We start from the raw sequence: 17178 nt of genomic DNA on the forward strand, positions 1-17178 counted from the left end.
CCTAATTTTTCTCTTTAAATGATACATTTTCTCAGTTTAAACATTTGATATGCCATCTATGTTCTATTCTGAATAAAATATGGAATTTTGAAACTTCCACATCATTGCATTCCGTTTTTATTTACAATTTGGACTTTGTCCCAACTTTTTTGGAATCGGGGTTGTAAATAAAAACTGTGTTTTGTTAACTTAATACCACAAAGCAATTTTTAAAAAATAAATAATCATCTGGGTGTCGATAATTGTGGAACGGTGTCGGTAACTGTAGACAAAGGTGTCAATAATTGTGGAACAGTGTCACGTGATCTGATAAGCTAAGTAATCAGGAATCAACTCTTTTTTTTCCCCCCCAGTGGAAATTTGAGTAATTATTCATGCATAATTTACAGTACATATTGAAAGTCTTTTCTATTTTTGCAATGGCCAAAAGATCGTTAAAGTGTTGATAATTGTAGCCGCCGCTCTAGTATGTTGCTAGTTAGCCAGTGCTGCTTTACTAAGCTAGTGAACAGCTACCTTGCTCATATACAAACAGTTATATAGATGACGAATTAAGTGCTTTAGTGACGGGGGGGGGGAGCAAAAGCTGACAGGTCCCCATCAAACCAAACTCTTTTTCCCCTGCTACAAACAGGAAATTCAGAAATACAGAAATTGTGCAAATACAGAAATTCACACTGTGAACTGAGCTAATACGTTGCTAATCAGATAATACTACTTTCACTGCTAGCTAGCTAAACTAAACAGCTGCCTTTTGTAATTCAGAAAACGTGTGATCAATTGCAGCTCTTAGTACCATCTATTACTTCGATGTTTATTACTAAAGCAGTCCATTTTCTTCACAATGTAAATTTATCCACTATATTGCTAATCAGCTATCGTCTCTTTCACTAAGCTGGTGAACATGAAACAAGTTACTCAGTCTGCTAATGAAATGTTTTAGTGCAAAAAAGCTGAGAGGTCACCATCAAACCAAATTCTTTTTCCCTCTGCTGGCTCTATTTATGAGATATAAATACAGCACAGACAAATACGATGAGCACCACATTAGGCATCTAATATTAACAATTATAATGGTTGTTGTACCTCAGTCAAAACAGTTTTTTTTTTTTTTGTTCGCCACAGTTTTTTGCAAAGTAATGGCTCGGTTTGATCATGTCATCCATTTAAATGGAGGAAATGGGCTAGACAGAGAACATTAATGTTCTTGGACACGATGCCGTGTCCGAGAAATTCTAATGCCATCGCAATTAATTTGAATAAATCAAGTGTGACAGGTAAACAGTCAGCAGAGTAGAGACTCCGATTCTACTGAGCATCATTAGCTTCCACAGTACTGCAGATCACACAAATAACTGTGCCCCTAGTGAAACTGGTGTTACTGTGTGTGCTTAATATTATTACCTGAGTGTGATCTTCTCAACTACAAAGGAGTAGTCATTGATGCCAGTGGTTGGAAAACGCACCCGCAACACATCCTGAGCAGTGGGGATGTAGTCATGGGCCGCGATACGCTCCAGGTTCGTCATGAAGCTACAAAGGGATGGTTGTTATAATGCATGAGTGATTCTCAGTCTCTATGGACTAACCCTGTCCTATTTTCATTTCATCAAGCCTGAACTGGTGTGTTGGGAACAGTGAAAATCAGGACCAGCTCCTATGTTAGATGGGAGCACTATGATCTAATATCTATCAATAATTTCCTCCAAATATCAAACATGATAAACAGAAAAGCTGTAACTCTTTTTTTCAAACAATAAAAGACACTAAATGCACAGTTCTCATCTGTCCTTTTGTGTAAACCATATTTTGATTGGACAATATGTGCTTAGTTTATCTGCTTTTAGTTTCTCTTCTAAATTCATTTTAGGGAAAATAATTATATAGTAAATAGTCCACATAACAAAACACCCACAACTGTATATCATGTGCACCTTCTCAGTCATTGCTGATGCTTTGTTACAGATTTGTCAACAACATGGCCTTAAAAATTCATCCATCCATCATCTGTAGCCGCTTATCCTGTGCAGGGTCGCAGGCAAGCTGGAGCCTATCCCAGCTGACTATGGGTGTGAGGCGGGGTACACCCTGGACAAGTCGCCAGATCATCGCAGGGCTGACACACAGAGACAAACAACCATTCACACTCACATTCACACCTACGGTCAATTTAGAGTCACCAGTTAACCTAACCTGCATGTCTTTGGACTGTGGGGGAAACCGGAGCACCCGGAGGAAACCCACGCAGACACGGGGAGAACATGCAAACTCCACATAAGCCTAGGTCACAACCGGACGTACGATTTTTTGGCTGTGCGATTTTTGGCGTTTCCCAAATCGCTGCGTTTTTTTTTTTGTTCGTGGAGAAAGACGCACGTTGGCTGTAAGTTTGTCTTGCAACCTGAAAAAACATAAGCACCCGTAGAGTTTGTTTGACATGACAAAGAACCTCTGCGGCCGGTCTGCAGCTCGCAAATCAGCACATCACATGCGCGCCCTCCGTGCGTTTCTTGCACGTAGACCAGCCGTAGGAGCACGTACGGCCGGTTGTGACCGAGGCTATAGAAAGGCCCTCATCGGCCGCTGGGCTCGAACCCAGAACCTTCTTGCTGTGAGGCGACAGTGCTAACCACTACACCACCGTGCCGCCCCGGCCTTAAAAATATTACCCTAAATATTAGCCCATTACCCTCACTCTGTATAATCACCAACACAATGCTCCCTGATAGGGTGCATGAGTCTACAGTCTGGGCAAAAAGGAAATCAGCCCCAGCTTTGCTTCTTCTAATTTTCTTACAATCACCGGTGGTGCTGTTGCGCTCAGTTCCACAAAAGTCCAAAATAATCAACTTTAAGACAACGACAACAACAATGACAAAGAAACATTTAACTCGTGTATTTTTATCTTTGAAAGATGGAGACACTTAGCCCTGTAGCTAAAATATATCAGCTGCCCCCGGTAAAACCATATAAAATATAAAATGTGCAGGAAACTGGTACTCAACGATCAGGACTGAGAAACAATCTTATGAAGAAATACTGTCATAATCACAAAGTCACATTTCACATGAACATTAAGTCTCATATATACATATAACACAGTTAATTAGCCAGACAACACATGGACGCTGTTTCCTTTAAAGATGTGTATATTGTGTTATAATTGTTGGTATTGCCAGTTTAGGCTGCGTGTCTTAATTAAATGCTGTCCAGGATTTGTTTGTGTTTCTTATCATGAAAGTGTTCTGAGAACTGAGTAATCGAAAGACAGGAGAGAGACAGAATGAGGAAATAGAAGAGGACAGACAGAAAGCAAGAGAGGCAGGAAGCAAGTCAGTGATGCTGAAAGACCTAGCACTAAAATCTAACAGCAAAATCCCACGCTTTGTCCATTACAGGAAATTAGATGATAATCAGTAATGTAGAGTGTAATTAATTGATAAACAATTCTATTTGCAAGCTCGTGTATTGGTTTAATGATAAGTAATTGTGTGCTGGTGTGGGTGTGTTTTCTTTTTCAAAATTAAAACATGCAAAAGGAAAAGCATTAACCTAATTAAGGGGAAATCCTAAAAACTCATGACTTCCTGTTAAGATTTTTTTTTTGGTGATAAAAATATTTTAGGTGCTGTTTTTATTAGCATTATTAGAGCTATAATAATCCTATCATTCACTGCATATCATGTTCTATAAAGCGCCGCTACCTCTTTCTAAAAACAAAGTCAAGATGCATTTAGTTATACTGTACGTGTGAAGAAGTCAGGACACAATATCAAGTACACTGTAAAAAAAGAATAGTTGAGAATACTTGAAATTTCAAGGCAACAGTGCATTAAGAATTTTATGTTTTGCCAATGATGTGCCCATGATAATCCAAACTATGATAAAACTGTTATCTTTATTAAGAATTCTTAATTAAGTCAATTTTCAATTCCTCATTCTGCCAACATAGATTTCTCTTTTTGCTGAACAGTGGCATTCACAGTAGTACAAAAAGGCAATTGAGGTTATCAGACTTTTTTGGGGGGCTTTTTTCACCTTTATTTGGATAGGACAGTGTAGAGACAGGAAATGACCTCGGGTCGGAATCGAACCCAGGTCCCCGGATTTATGGTATGGCGCCTTATCCACCGGAGCCACAATGCCATACCCATGACGTGGGTTTAAAGTTTTGTAATTGTGTAGAACAATGAAAAAAGGCATGTATAGTTTAATGATAAATTGTGATAACCTCGGGGGCGTGGTGGATAAGGTGCCATACCATAAATCCGGGGACCTGGGTTCAGTTCCGACCCGAGGTCATTTCCCGATCCCTCCCCGTCTCTCTCTCCCGCTCATTTCCTGTCTCTACGCTGTCCTATCCAAATAGAGGTGAAAAAAAGCCCCAAAAAAATCTAAAAAAAAAAAATTTGTGATAACCTCAATTGCCTTTTTGCACTACTGTGAATGCCACTGTTCAGCAAAAAGAGAAATCTATGTTGGCAGAATGAGGAATTGAAAATTGACTTAATTAAGAATTCTTAATAAAGATAACAGTTTTATCATAGTTTGGATTATCATGGGCACATCGTTGGCAAAACATAAAATTCTTAATGCAGACGGTTGCCTTGAAATTTAAAGTATTCTCAACTATTTTTTTTTACAGTGTACTGGAAGTTAAGAACGTATTTAAGTTTCTCGGTGTTCAACATAAGCCCATAATTAAAGACATGCACTGAATTGTAACCTATAGATGTCTGTATTCATTATGCACATAAAGCAGGTTATACCACAAAGGACACAGTAACAATTATTTATCTTTAAAAAATAATAATAATAAAGGCTGTGTTATGCACCAAAAAGCTTCAAACATTGTGCTACTTTTTTTTTGACAGGTAAGCAGTGATAGTGCTATAACTAAAGATACACAGAGAATGTGCTGTTTTTTGTTTTGTAAAAGTAATTGACAAAAATTTCTGCCTGATCAGTTGCACCTAAACAGCCATTACTTAGAACTTAACTGCGAGTACAATCCACTTTGTACACATTGTAAATTTAGCTAATACGTCGCTAGTTAGCTCATGTGTTGTTCACTTTGTTAGCTAGCTAAACTAAGCGTTAGCTTAGTTAATGAGCTTGTCATAAGCTGTTTTGTCTTTATGATATATTTTTTTCTGTCGCTTACTTCTGAGTGATTCCTGAAAGGCCTGTTACAGACAAGGGAGCTACGATTTGTTGTTTTACTGCAAAGCTCGAAGTTGTGACATTATTCTACACTACACAATTTTGCCATTACATAAACAAATTTGCTGATCATAGCATGTAGCTGATAGGTCTAATTTTGTGCCAGCATTATTGCTGTTCATTATGCATTGATCAAAATATGATATGGTTCTCAGGTGGCGCAAACTGTGACTAAAATAACAAGAGTGCTCTGAGAGCACAATATCCCCCGCTGGCAACTATATCTATGCTATAAGTGCTTAATACACCCTCATGAAACTGCCAAAGTACAAGTTTGGTAATCAAGGGCATAACTCTGGTAAAATTTGCCCAAATTAAACAAAATGTCAATATGCGTATAACTGTCATATAACAAAGGCTTTTGCCAAGTTTGGTGAAATTCCTCCACAGATTGTGAGAGGAGTTGATTTCAGAAGAACGTACACCCTCCTGAAATTGTCAAAGTACAAGTTATTTAATCAAGGGTCAAAACTCTGGTAAAATTTTCACAAACGAAATTAAATCGCAATATGCGTATTACCATCATATACTGTAACAAGGCCTTTTGCCAAGCTTTGAGAAATTCGTCCAAAAATTGTGAGAGGAGTTGATGTCAGAAGGCGAGCACACCTTCATGAAATTGTGAACGTACAAGGTTGTTAATCAAGGGCCACAACTCTAGTAAAATGCGACCAAATTGAACAAAATAACAATATGCGTACTACCGACATATAACAATGCCTTTTGCCAGGTTTCGTGAAATTCCTCCACAAATTGTGAGAGGAGTTGATTTCAGAAGGAAAACACACTCTCATAAAATTGTCAAATTATAATTTTGTTAATCAACGGCTGTAACTCTGGTAAAATGTGACTGAATTTAAGGAAATTACAATGTGCATATTACCGACATATAACAATGCCTGTTGTCAAGTTTCATAAAATTCCTCCAAAAATTGTGAGAGGAGTTGATTTCAGAAGGTGAACACCCTTCCCGGGATGGACAGACGGACGGACATCGCCATGACATAATCCCCCTTCGGGCCTTTCAGCCAGCGGGGATAAAAACTCTGGTTACACATAAATCCTAGCTGCTTAAGGGTGCACAACTGAACAGCCATCCATCCATTATCTGTAGCCGCTTATCCTGTCCTACAGGGTCGCAGGCAAGCTGGAGCCTATCTCGGCTGACTATGGGCGAAAGGCGGGGTACACCCTGGACAAGTCGCCAGGTCATCACAGGTCTGACACATAGACACAGACAACCATTCACACTCACATTCACACCTACGGTCAATTTAGAGCCACCAGTTAACCTAACCTGCATGTCTTTGGACTGTGGGGGAAACCGGAGCACCCGGAGGAAACCCACGCGGACAACATGCAAACTCCACACAGAAAGGCCCTCGCCGGCCACGGGGCTCAAACCCAGGACCTTCTTGCTCTGAGGCGACAGCACTAACCACCGTGCCGCCGACAACTGAACATTTGAAATTCAAAATGAAATACATGTATGATCCACTTCTACACTGCATTTATAATGCATACAAATTTGTTATGGTGTCTCCATAGTGCAATGAAGATGACAAACTGCTCTTGTGATACTCAGAGGAGTAATCTCATGGGTGGGCCTTCATTTCACAACCAGCTATGTAGCACCATCTAGTGGAAATATTTGGTTCTGTATATTTTGCATCTCAGAGTAAGCCAAAGAAAAATCTGTTGAATAGAATTATATTTTATGTTCCTTTAGTGCTTCTGGTGCTTCCAAAGGAAACTGTCGGAGATCACAGACACTGACGGTGATTATTGTCATTTCTTTCTTCTATTAAATGACAATCAATCAAGTGCATGGACAAGGAACTGCATTACCCAATCTGTCTCAGCCTACATGAGCCTACATGAGCTGGCTAATATCTACTGAGCTGTATCTCTCAGGCTACTACACATGAATGACACTGTTCAGTTTGACTGTTATCCTACAATGAAATTAACAGAACTTACTATTCAGTGGAATCCAGTAGTTGGTACTCTCGCCTGCGACTGTAGCAGATTTTAAGTCCAGTGTCTGCCCACAGGCACTGAATAGCATCCACATAGCCTTGCTCTAGTTGGCTCACCTGATGGATATCTACAGCTTGAATCAGTTGGGCGTATACCTATAGATATTGCGAAAGGAAAATTTACAAAAAAAATAAAAGAAGAAGATGCACAATCAGCATACAGTGGTGCTTGAAAGTTTGTGAACCCTTTAGAATTTTCTATATTTCTGCATAAATAGGACCTAAAACATCAACAGATTTTCACACAAGTCCTTAAAATAGATAAAGAGAACCCAGTTAAACAAATAAGACAAAAATATTATACTTGGTCATTTATTTATTGAGGAAAATGATCCAATATTACATATTTGTGAGTGGCAAAAGTATGTGAACCTTTGCTTTCAGTATCTGGTGTGACCCCCTTGTGCAGCAATAACTGCAACTAAACGTTTCCGGTAACTGTTGATCAGTCCTGCACACCGGCTTGGAGGAATTTTAGCCCATTCCTCCGTACAGAACAGCTTCAACTCTGGGATATTGGTGGGTTTCCTCACATGAACTGCTCGCTTCAGGTCCTTCCACAACATTTCCATTGGATTAAGGTCAGGACTTTGACTTGGCCATTCCAAAACATTAACTTTATTCTTCTTTAACCATTCTTTGGTAGAACGACTTGTGTGCTTAGGGTCGTTGTCGTGCTGCATGACCCACCTTCTCTTGAGATTCAGTTCATGGACAGATGTCCTGACATTTTCCTTTAGAATTTGCTGGTATAATTCAGAATTCATTGTTCCATCAATGATGGCAAGCCGTCCTGGCCCAGATGCAGCAAAACAGGCCCAAATCATGATACTACCACCATCATGTTTCACAGATGGGATAAGGTTCTTATTCTGGAATGCAGTGTTTTCCTTTCTCCAAACATAACGCTTCTCATTGAAACCAAAAAGTTCTATTTTGGTTTCATCCGTCCACAAAACATTTTTCCAATAGCCTTCTGGCTTGTCCACGTGATCTTAGCAAAATGCAGATGAGCAGCAATGTTCTTTTTGGAGAGCAGTGGCTTTCTCCTTGCAACCCTGCCATGCACACCATTGTTGTTCTCCTGATGGTGGACTCATGAACATTAACATTAGCCAATGTGAGAGAGGCCTTCAGTTGCTTAGAAGTTACCTTGGGGTCCTTTGTGACCTCGCTGACTATTACACGCCTTGCTCTTGGAGTGATCTTTTTTGGTCGACCACTCCTGGGGAGGGTAACAATGGTCTTGAATTTCCTCCATTTGTACACAATCTGTCTGACTGTGGATTGGTGGAGTCCAAACTCTTTACAGATGGTTTTATAACCTTTTCCAGCCTGATGAGCATCAACAACGCTTTTTCCGAGGTCCTCAGAAATCTCCTTTGTTCGTGCCTTGATACACTTCCACAAACACGTGTTGTGAAGATCAGACTTTGATAGATCCCTGTTCTTTCAATAAAACAGGGTGCCCACTCACACCTGATTGTCATCCCATTGATTGAAAACGCCTGACTCTAATTTCACCTTCAAATTAACTGCTAATCCTAGAGGTTCACATACTTTTGCCACTCACAGATATGTAATATTGGATCGTTTTCGTTAATAAATAAATGACCAAGTATAATATTTTTGTCTCATTTGTTTAACTGGGTTCTCTTTATCTACTTTTAGGACTTGTGTGAAAATCTGATGATGTTTTAGGTCCTATTTATGCAGAAATATAGAAAATTCTAAAGGGTTCACAAACTTTCAAGCACCACTGTATATATTCCCTCTATATACTTTATCTGTATCCATAATGTGAAATTCATTCATTCATCTTCAGTAATTGCTTCATCTTGGTCAGGGTCACTCTGGATCCGAAGCTTATCCTGTGAGCATTAGGTGTGAGGTGGGACGCCACTGGCAGATACACAAGCCTGATGTATTTAAAGCAGCCCTAAACTTTCCAAAGTATTTTATAATTGAATAATTTTGAGAAAATTAATCTGTGTGAAACTATATCACTGCAGCAGTTTTACTGTATTCCTTTACGAAACAGGGAGCTGGAGTCTCTTGAGTGGTGCAACAAAAAAGCGTTTGCTCTCTGGGTGGGAGGGGATGCAATTTTCTCTCTCGCCCTCTCATCAGTCAGAGAGACACTAACATTGTAAGCATCTGTAAGCTCATATACATGTGTGGAAGATGCAGATAGTGCTTTCCTCCGAGTGTTTTGTGCTGCCTTGTGATACACTTGGAGCATGAGCAAGAGTTCGACAAGATGTCGAACTATTGCTGCCTTCAAGTGTCTCAGAGGAAAAATGTGCTTGCCTTCACCCAACCTGTTTGGCAGATGTCATATGACAGGAGAAAGCTGGCTGGTGGTTGGGAATTGGCATGTGGCAAATTGCAGAGAAAATGGGAAAATCTCACTGAAAGTTTCACTCAAAAAAAAAATTTGTTTAAAAGTTAGTTTTGAACATATGTATGATGTTCCAATTTGCACATACAGGCCATGCAAATTCATCTTACAAGGGGAAGGAGGTGGGCATATGTATATAAGGATGCTTCTAAATTGTGTATTCATGTACCGTATAGAGCTCTTGAAAGTAAAAGTATAGATGTTCTGTGCATTTTTTTTTTATTTGAACTGGGAATTCCAGCAATTTATTTATCGTTTGAGTAAATTCAAAAATACATTTTGGTTTATTAAACAATCTGCATAAAACTTGAAGCTGACCCAGACTTGTTTGTTAATTTGCATATTGTAGACTGTGAGTTAGATTATTTATTATTATTATTATTATTATTATTATTATTAACAACCTGTACTCCATGTTTCATTATTGTGTTATGATGTCGTAACAACATTCATGATTACCTAGCAAGTCAGACCAAACTGACCACTAAATCTTATTCAAATTATTTTTATCTACAATGGGCAGGAATTCAGGCTTAGGTTGAAAGGCCTGATCTTCTAACCTCATTCTGTTGGTTGGTGTAGGGAATCCTGAGAGCTGACATGGCCACTGTCATCGCCTTAATTGCTGTGAAGATGTTCTGAAAAACCAGTTTGGTGAAGGCGCGTCTGTCATCCTCAGAGAATCCCTTCCCATGGATGATCCTCATCTGCTTGATAAACGTAGTTTTCCCACTCTCTCCCGTGCCTACCAATGAACAGCAGTAAAATGAGCAAGAATAAATGTAGATACCAAGAAGCCGTGTATAGAAAACACAGGTGTCAGGTGTGAAAGGTATCCATGAATTAAAAAAAGAGAAAAAGAGTGACGCTTATTTCCCTTAGCTGACTGCAAGCTATAGAGTCAAAGGAGTGTCATAAAGAAGAATCTATATGTAAAAGGATAAGAAAATAAAGAAAAATAAAAAATAAATGCAGAAATAAAAGTAAAATAATAAGAAAACAAATGCTTTTTTTTAATGCTTTCGCTATTCTCTACTGTTTTTCTTTGAACCTTTTCCTTGAAGTGTCACAAAAATGACTGCTTCGCATAGTGGATAGTGTCACAGCCTTGGAGCCTCTTTTTTATTCTCTATCAAGTCATGCTGGCTGTATGAAAAAAACTGTGCAAACGCAACTCAATTCATTCATGTATAAACCAGTGACATTTTTTTCAGTGTAATTTCATAACGGAGACTCATTTGAGGATTTACTGATTGTAGGGAAGACACTGTGGCTCCAAACGAGCATCCTGAATCAATCTTTGGCGTGTGTATATGGGCGGCACGGTGGTGTAGTGGTTAGCACTGTCGCCTCACAGCAAGAAGGTCCGGGTTCGAGCCCCGTGGCCGGCGAGGGCCTTTCTGTGCGGAGTTTGCATGTTCTCCCCGTGTCCGCGTGGGTTTCCTCCGGGTGCTCCGGTTTCCCCCACAGTCCAAAGACATGCAGGTTAGGTTAACTGGTGACTCTAAATTGACCGTAGGTGTGAATGGTTGTCTGTGTCTATGTGTCAGCCCTGTGATGACCTGGCGACTTGTCCAGGGTGTACCCCGCCTTTCGCCCATAGTCAGCTGGGATAGGCTCCAGCTTGCCTGCGACCCTGTAGAACAGGATAAAGCGGCTACAGACGATGAGATGAGATATATATATATATATATATATATATATATATACAGAAGTGACTGTCTGTTCAGGAGCACTATAGTATCCATGACGGTATACAAAGGAAAAAAAATAGGAAATAGCGAAAGCGATAAAGAAAAGCATTTATTTTCTTATTCTTTTATTTGTATTTACTTTCTTATTCTTCTTTATGGCACTCATGTGACTTCATAGCAGGCCCACACACTGCACACAGTGGAATGTTAACGATCCTGTTAAGAATGAGGCAGCTGAACAGTTGAAGTGTCTTAATCACAAGCAGACAAACTGAAAAAGCCTGTCACAGGGTGTGTTACATGTAGGGCAGACTTACACCAAGAATTCAGGGTGCTGAAAAATCAAATGCACCCCCCTTCCCTAGATACATAAGCATTTGTTTATATCTCACTACATTTTATGTTAATAATCTACTGCTCTTGTAATAATCCTTAGTGATACGCACAAACACATGGCTCGTGTATGTTTTGAGGAATCGCATCTGCCAAGGCTGCCCTCATTTTAATCACTGTTTTTCAATGAGCAAATATTTGCTAATGACCTGAGTGAGCAACTTCTATCATATCAAATAAGGCAAAGCGTCATGGCATAATGATGACACCATCAGCCTACTTACAAAAACAGAGGACTGGCTTCTTATTTTCATCTACTCGTTCATGCTATGCACTGATCTTATCAGTTTATGAGAACTGGATGTTTATCATGCTAAGGATACTCTCTGCGTTGCCTCATACTTACAAATTCTGTGATAACTACACTTCCGGTTTCTTGTGAACTTACATTGAGTGATTGCGACTGAAATCATTTTATTACTCGTCTAAATGTTAAAAGCAGAATAATAATTATTTGCCGCGTGAGTGAGTCAGTCACCTCCAGTGAATGAAGAAAACTGCTATGTGAATGAGATATTTTGCTTCAGAATGTCACAATTTCAGACACTAACTCTACATTATGAGTGGCAAATTTAGTATCAAAAGACCTAACTTTCATACCAGTTCCTCAGCTCCAGCTGTCATCTGTCAGCGACATGTGAAATGAATAATTAGCAGTGGACTTCTCCTTACCCAATAGGAGCACTTTTATTTCTCTGCGCTCTCTCTTCTTCTGTTCAGCGAGAATTCTCCGGATTTCCTTGTCTATAGCAATCGATTTCCGTTCCTCCTCACTCAGACAACAGGTGCAGGTTTGGTAGCACCATCTCCAGCAGCCCCCCATCTTCCCTAAAACACATACATCAGTTGCAATGTAAAATTTGCCGCCACATTTCATTGCATGTCTCCAGTTTTGAGCTAGGACTGAAAACCTACAATGTTGAATGAACTCCTTGAACTCCGAGTGTCTGACACTGGGTCCAGACTTACATTCTTGCACCTATAACTACATATCTTTCCTAACATTTTCACTATCGTTATTGGATCATTCGTAATAGCTGCAGAATAGCAAATTTTAGATGGATTAACTGGAAAAATATCAACTCAAGATTTTAAAGGTTTTCATTACTTGATTGTGTCCAGATACATTTCAGAATCCATCCATCCATCCATGATCTGGAATCCTGTTCTACAGGGTCACAGGCAAGCTGGAGCCTATCCCAGCTGACTATGGGCGAGAGGCGGGGTACACCCTGGACAAGCTGCCAGGTTATCGCAGGACTGACACATAACCATTCACACTCACATTCACACCTACGGTCAATTTAGAGTCACCAGTTAGCCTAACCTGCATGTCTTTGGACTGTGGGGGAAACCAAAGCACTTGAAGGAAACCCATGTGGACACGGAGAGAACATGCAAACTCCACACAGAAAAGCCCTGGCCGGCTGCTGGGCTCGAACCCAGGACCTTCTTGCTGTGAGGCGACAGCGCTAACGACTACACCACCGTGCCGCCCATTTCATAATCTTTTTAAAGTAATCATTGTGTAAAATGAGCTGATTTTGTTAAACAGGCCTGTTTCCAGAGGTTTGGCTATTTGTATTGTCCATCCATCCATCATCTGTAGCTGCTTATCCTGTTCTACAGGGTCGCAGGCAAGCTGGAGCCTATCCCAGCTGACTATGGGCGAGAGGTGGGGTACACCCTGGACAAGTCGCCAGGTCATCACAGGGCTGACACATAGACACAGACAACCATTCACACTCACATTCACACCTACGGTCAATTTAGAGCCACCAGTTAACCTAACCTGCATGTCTTTGGACTGTGGGGGAAACCGGAGCACCCGGAGGAAACCCACGCGGACACGGGGAGAACATGTAAACTCCACACAGAAAGGCCCTCGAACCCGGACCTTCTTGCTGTGAGGCGACAGCGCTAACCACTACACCACCGTGCTGGCCCTATTCGTATTGTATATATGCTTAATTGTGACTGCTGTTTCCAAAAGCCGATCACACTGTGTGCTGCTGATCAAATATTTTCAGTTTCTCTTCACGATCTTGATGGGTAATATGATCATATTTAGTTGACTAATCATCGGCGAATCGTTGTGTTATTCTCATTTATGCAGCTTTTTTTTTTTCAAAAAGTTGATCAAGAGGCTGCCTCAGAGCATTTTTTAAGGATTTTCCACTAGGAGACCAACTGGTCTGGGCAATACAATCACAGGCCCCAGAGTCCATGCGGCTGCACTGCTGCGGCATATTCTGTGATGCAAAATGGTTCACCAATCACCATACAGACAAACACACTACAGTGACTACACAGCTATCAAGAGCACAAATGTTACGTCAAAGACACTCAAAGTTACACAGTAATGACATCGGATTCTGACATCAGCCATCTCAGTAACCAAATTTTAGTTTTGTTTTTCTTAACCAACATGATCTTGTGTGTATATCTTATAACACAGATCTTCGTTTTCCTTGTTAAATGTATACTTACATGGTACTTGGTTAATTAATTGCAACTGATTGAACCAAATGATAAGACATAACTTGGTTTAAAATTTGGTCTCCCAGTGAAGCTGGTTTGGCATTGACTAGGAGACCAAATCTTGCCACTGGGAGACCATTTGGTCTCCCAGTAACTCATCTCATTATCTGTAGCCGCTTTATCCTGTTCTACAGGGTCGCAGGCAAGCTGGAGCCTATCCCAGCTGACTACGGGCGAGAGGCGGGGTACACCCTGGACAAGTCGCCAGGTCATCACAGGGCTGACACATAGACACAGACAACCATTCACACTCACATTCACACCTACGGTCAATTTAGAGTCACCAGTTAACCTAACCTGCATGTCTTTGGACTGTGGGGGAAACCGGAGCACCCGGAGGAAACCCACGCGGACACGGGGAGAACATGCAAACTCCACACAGAAAGGCCCTCGCCGGCCACGGGGCTCGAACCCAGGACCTTCTTGCTGTGAGGCGACAGCGCTAACCACTACACCACCGTGCCGCCCCTCTCAGTATCTATGTTAAAAAATGCTCTGGGCTGCCTGATTATTGAAAGCACCTGCATGTTCAGAGTGTTTATTGATCAGTTTTCTCGTTGTAGTAAACTCTCTTCACTTTCCACTTGAACACTAGGTGTTATCTGAGGATTGGAGGTGTTTATTCAACACTAGAGAATTTTGCTCGAGGCCAAACTCGAGTAGATATGGCATGTGTGGGAAGTGGACAGTGATTTTTTTCCAGGTTCGATTTGCATCAATGGTTTTGGATCTTGTTGATAGTGAGTGTGTAAACGCGCTGTGATCCTGCTGGGTGCCATTTTGATGGTGTAAAAGAGGAGCTTCTGTTCTGAGACACGGTTATACTGTAGATGGTGGACTTTCCCCAACAAGGAAGGAAATAGTCTACAAACACGAGGGTTCAAATTGTAAATATGAGTTATAGTTGCTGGAATAGCGAACTCACGAAGTATTGACCTGGTACAGCATCAGACAAATGTAACAAAATCACTCACCTGCATTCGCTGTCACACCTGTTCCGGGAGTTTACACGGTCTGTGAGTGTCGGGGGGAAACACGATCCATCTCTCTCTCAGGTGAACTGGAGCTGGAGTCTAAGAAAAACTTTTTGTCTTCATCGAAAAGTCCAAAAACGTCGATATCAGCCGGGTTCTGTCGCATTATTTTCGGTCACCCGACCAGCACGAGTCACGGAAGTGCGGTTTTGCTGCAGAATATGACAGGTATGCGAGCGGCTGCTCCCGGTGCGGATCACAGGAATGCGACTCGACTCGAGGGAGTGAGTCAGACAGAGTGAGCGAGTGAGTTTCACTCACTGTTAACCCCGACGAGTCAGAGAGAACATGCATGTGCCCGGATATTTACTCTCAGCTGTACTCAGTCCTCCGCCTTCCTCCGCTGATGGTGCTGTGAGCCACAGGTGCACCTGCAGGAAGCCGACTTTTACATCTTCCACAGCATTTCCAGGACTGGAAGCCGAAAGTGCAACTTTTTAGGATAAAAAGCTTAGTTAAGGGTGGCATGGTGGTCTAGTGGTTAGCAAGAAGGTCCTGGGTTCGAGCCCAGTGGCCGGCGAGGGCCTTTCCGTGTGGAGTTTGCATGTTCTCGACGTGTCTGCGTGGGTTTCCTCCGGGTGCTCCGGTTTCCCCCACAGTCCAAAGACATGCAGTTAGGTTAACTGGTGACTCTAAATTGACCGTGAGTGTGAATGGTTGTTTGTGTCTATGTGTCAGGTCTGCGATAACCTGGCGACTTGTCCAGGGTGTACCCCGCCTCTCACCCATAGTCAGCTGGGATAGGTTCCAGCTTGCCTGCAACCCTGTAGAACAGGACAAGCAGCTACAGTTATTGGATGGATGGAAGTTTAGTTTGGGGTGGCACGGTGGTGTCATGGTTAGCACCATCGCCTCACAGCAAGAAGGTCTGGGTTCGAGCCCAGTGGCCGGCGAGGGCCTTTCTGTGTGGAGATTGCATGTTCTCCCCGTGTCCGCATGGGTTTCCTCCGGGTGCTCCGGTTTCCCTTACAATCCAAAGACATGCAGTTAGGTTAACTGGTGGCTCTAAATTGACCATAGGTGTGAATGTGAGTGTGAATGGTTGTTTGTGTCTATGTGTCAGGTCTGCGATAACCTGGCGACTTGTCCAGGGTGTACCCCGCCTCTCGCCCATAGTCAGCTGGGATAGGCTCCAGCTTGCCTGCAACCCTGTAGAACTGGATAAGCAGCTACAGATATTGGATGGATGGAAGTTTAGTTTGGGGCAGCATGGTGGTGTCATGGTTAACACTGTCGCCTCACAGCAAGAAGGTCCTGGATTCGAGCCCAGTGGCCGGCGAGGGCCTTTCTGTGTGGAGTTTGCGTGTTCTCGACGTGTCTGCGTGGGTTTCCTCCGGGTGCTCCAGTTTCCCCCACAGTTCAAAGACATGCAGGTTAGGTTAACTGGTGGCTCTAAATTGACCGTAGGTGTGAATGTGAGTGTGAATGGTTGTTTGTGTCTATGTGTCAGCCCTGCGATAACCTGGCGACTTGTCCAGGGTGTACCCTGCCTCTCGCCCATGGTCAGCTGGGATAGGCTCCAGCTGGCCTGCAACCCTGTAGAACAGGATAAGCAGCTACAGATAATGGATGGATGGATGGAAATTTAGTTTGGCTGAAAAATTCACAATTTGAACAAATTACCCTCTCATTACATTACATTACATTACATTGAACAGACACTCTTATCCAGAGCGATGTACAACGTACCCAGAGCAGTCTGAGGAGCAGTTGGGGGAGCAGTTGGGGGTTAAGTACCTTGCTCAAGGGCACTTCAGCCATTCCTGCTGCTCCAGGGAATCGAACCAGCAACCTTTTGGTCCCAAAGATGCTTCTCTAACCATTAGGCCATGGCTTCCCCCCTCTCAGAAATA

At 41.9% G+C, this 17178-nt stretch overlaps 1 protein-coding gene across 1 annotated transcript in view; it reads right to left on the reverse strand.

The window, feature by feature from the left end:
* The window catches only part of LOC132899519 (guanine nucleotide-binding protein subunit alpha-11-like), a 30262-nt gene extending 14622 nt beyond the window's left edge, over positions 1-15640 (reverse strand). Inside the window, exons 1-5 of the mRNA XM_060941480.1 lie at positions 15266-15640; positions 12423-12578; positions 10224-10408; positions 7204-7358; positions 1405-1533 (exon numbers count right to left, since the gene is read on the reverse strand). Of these exons, the coding sequence (XP_060797463.1) occupies positions 1405-1533; positions 7204-7358; positions 10224-10408; positions 12423-12573 (620 nt within the window). The 5' untranslated portion in view covers positions 12574-12578; positions 15266-15640. The remainder of the gene's footprint in view (positions 1-1404; positions 1534-7203; positions 7359-10223; positions 10409-12422; positions 12579-15265) is intronic.
* Between the last annotated feature and the right edge of the window lie 1538 nt (positions 15641-17178).

The sequence above is a fragment of the Neoarius graeffei genome, chromosome 15, assembly GCF_027579695.1.
Source record: "Neoarius graeffei isolate fNeoGra1 chromosome 15, fNeoGra1.pri, whole genome shotgun sequence".
Lineage (NCBI taxonomy): Eukaryota > Metazoa > Chordata > Actinopteri > Siluriformes > Ariidae > Neoarius > Neoarius graeffei.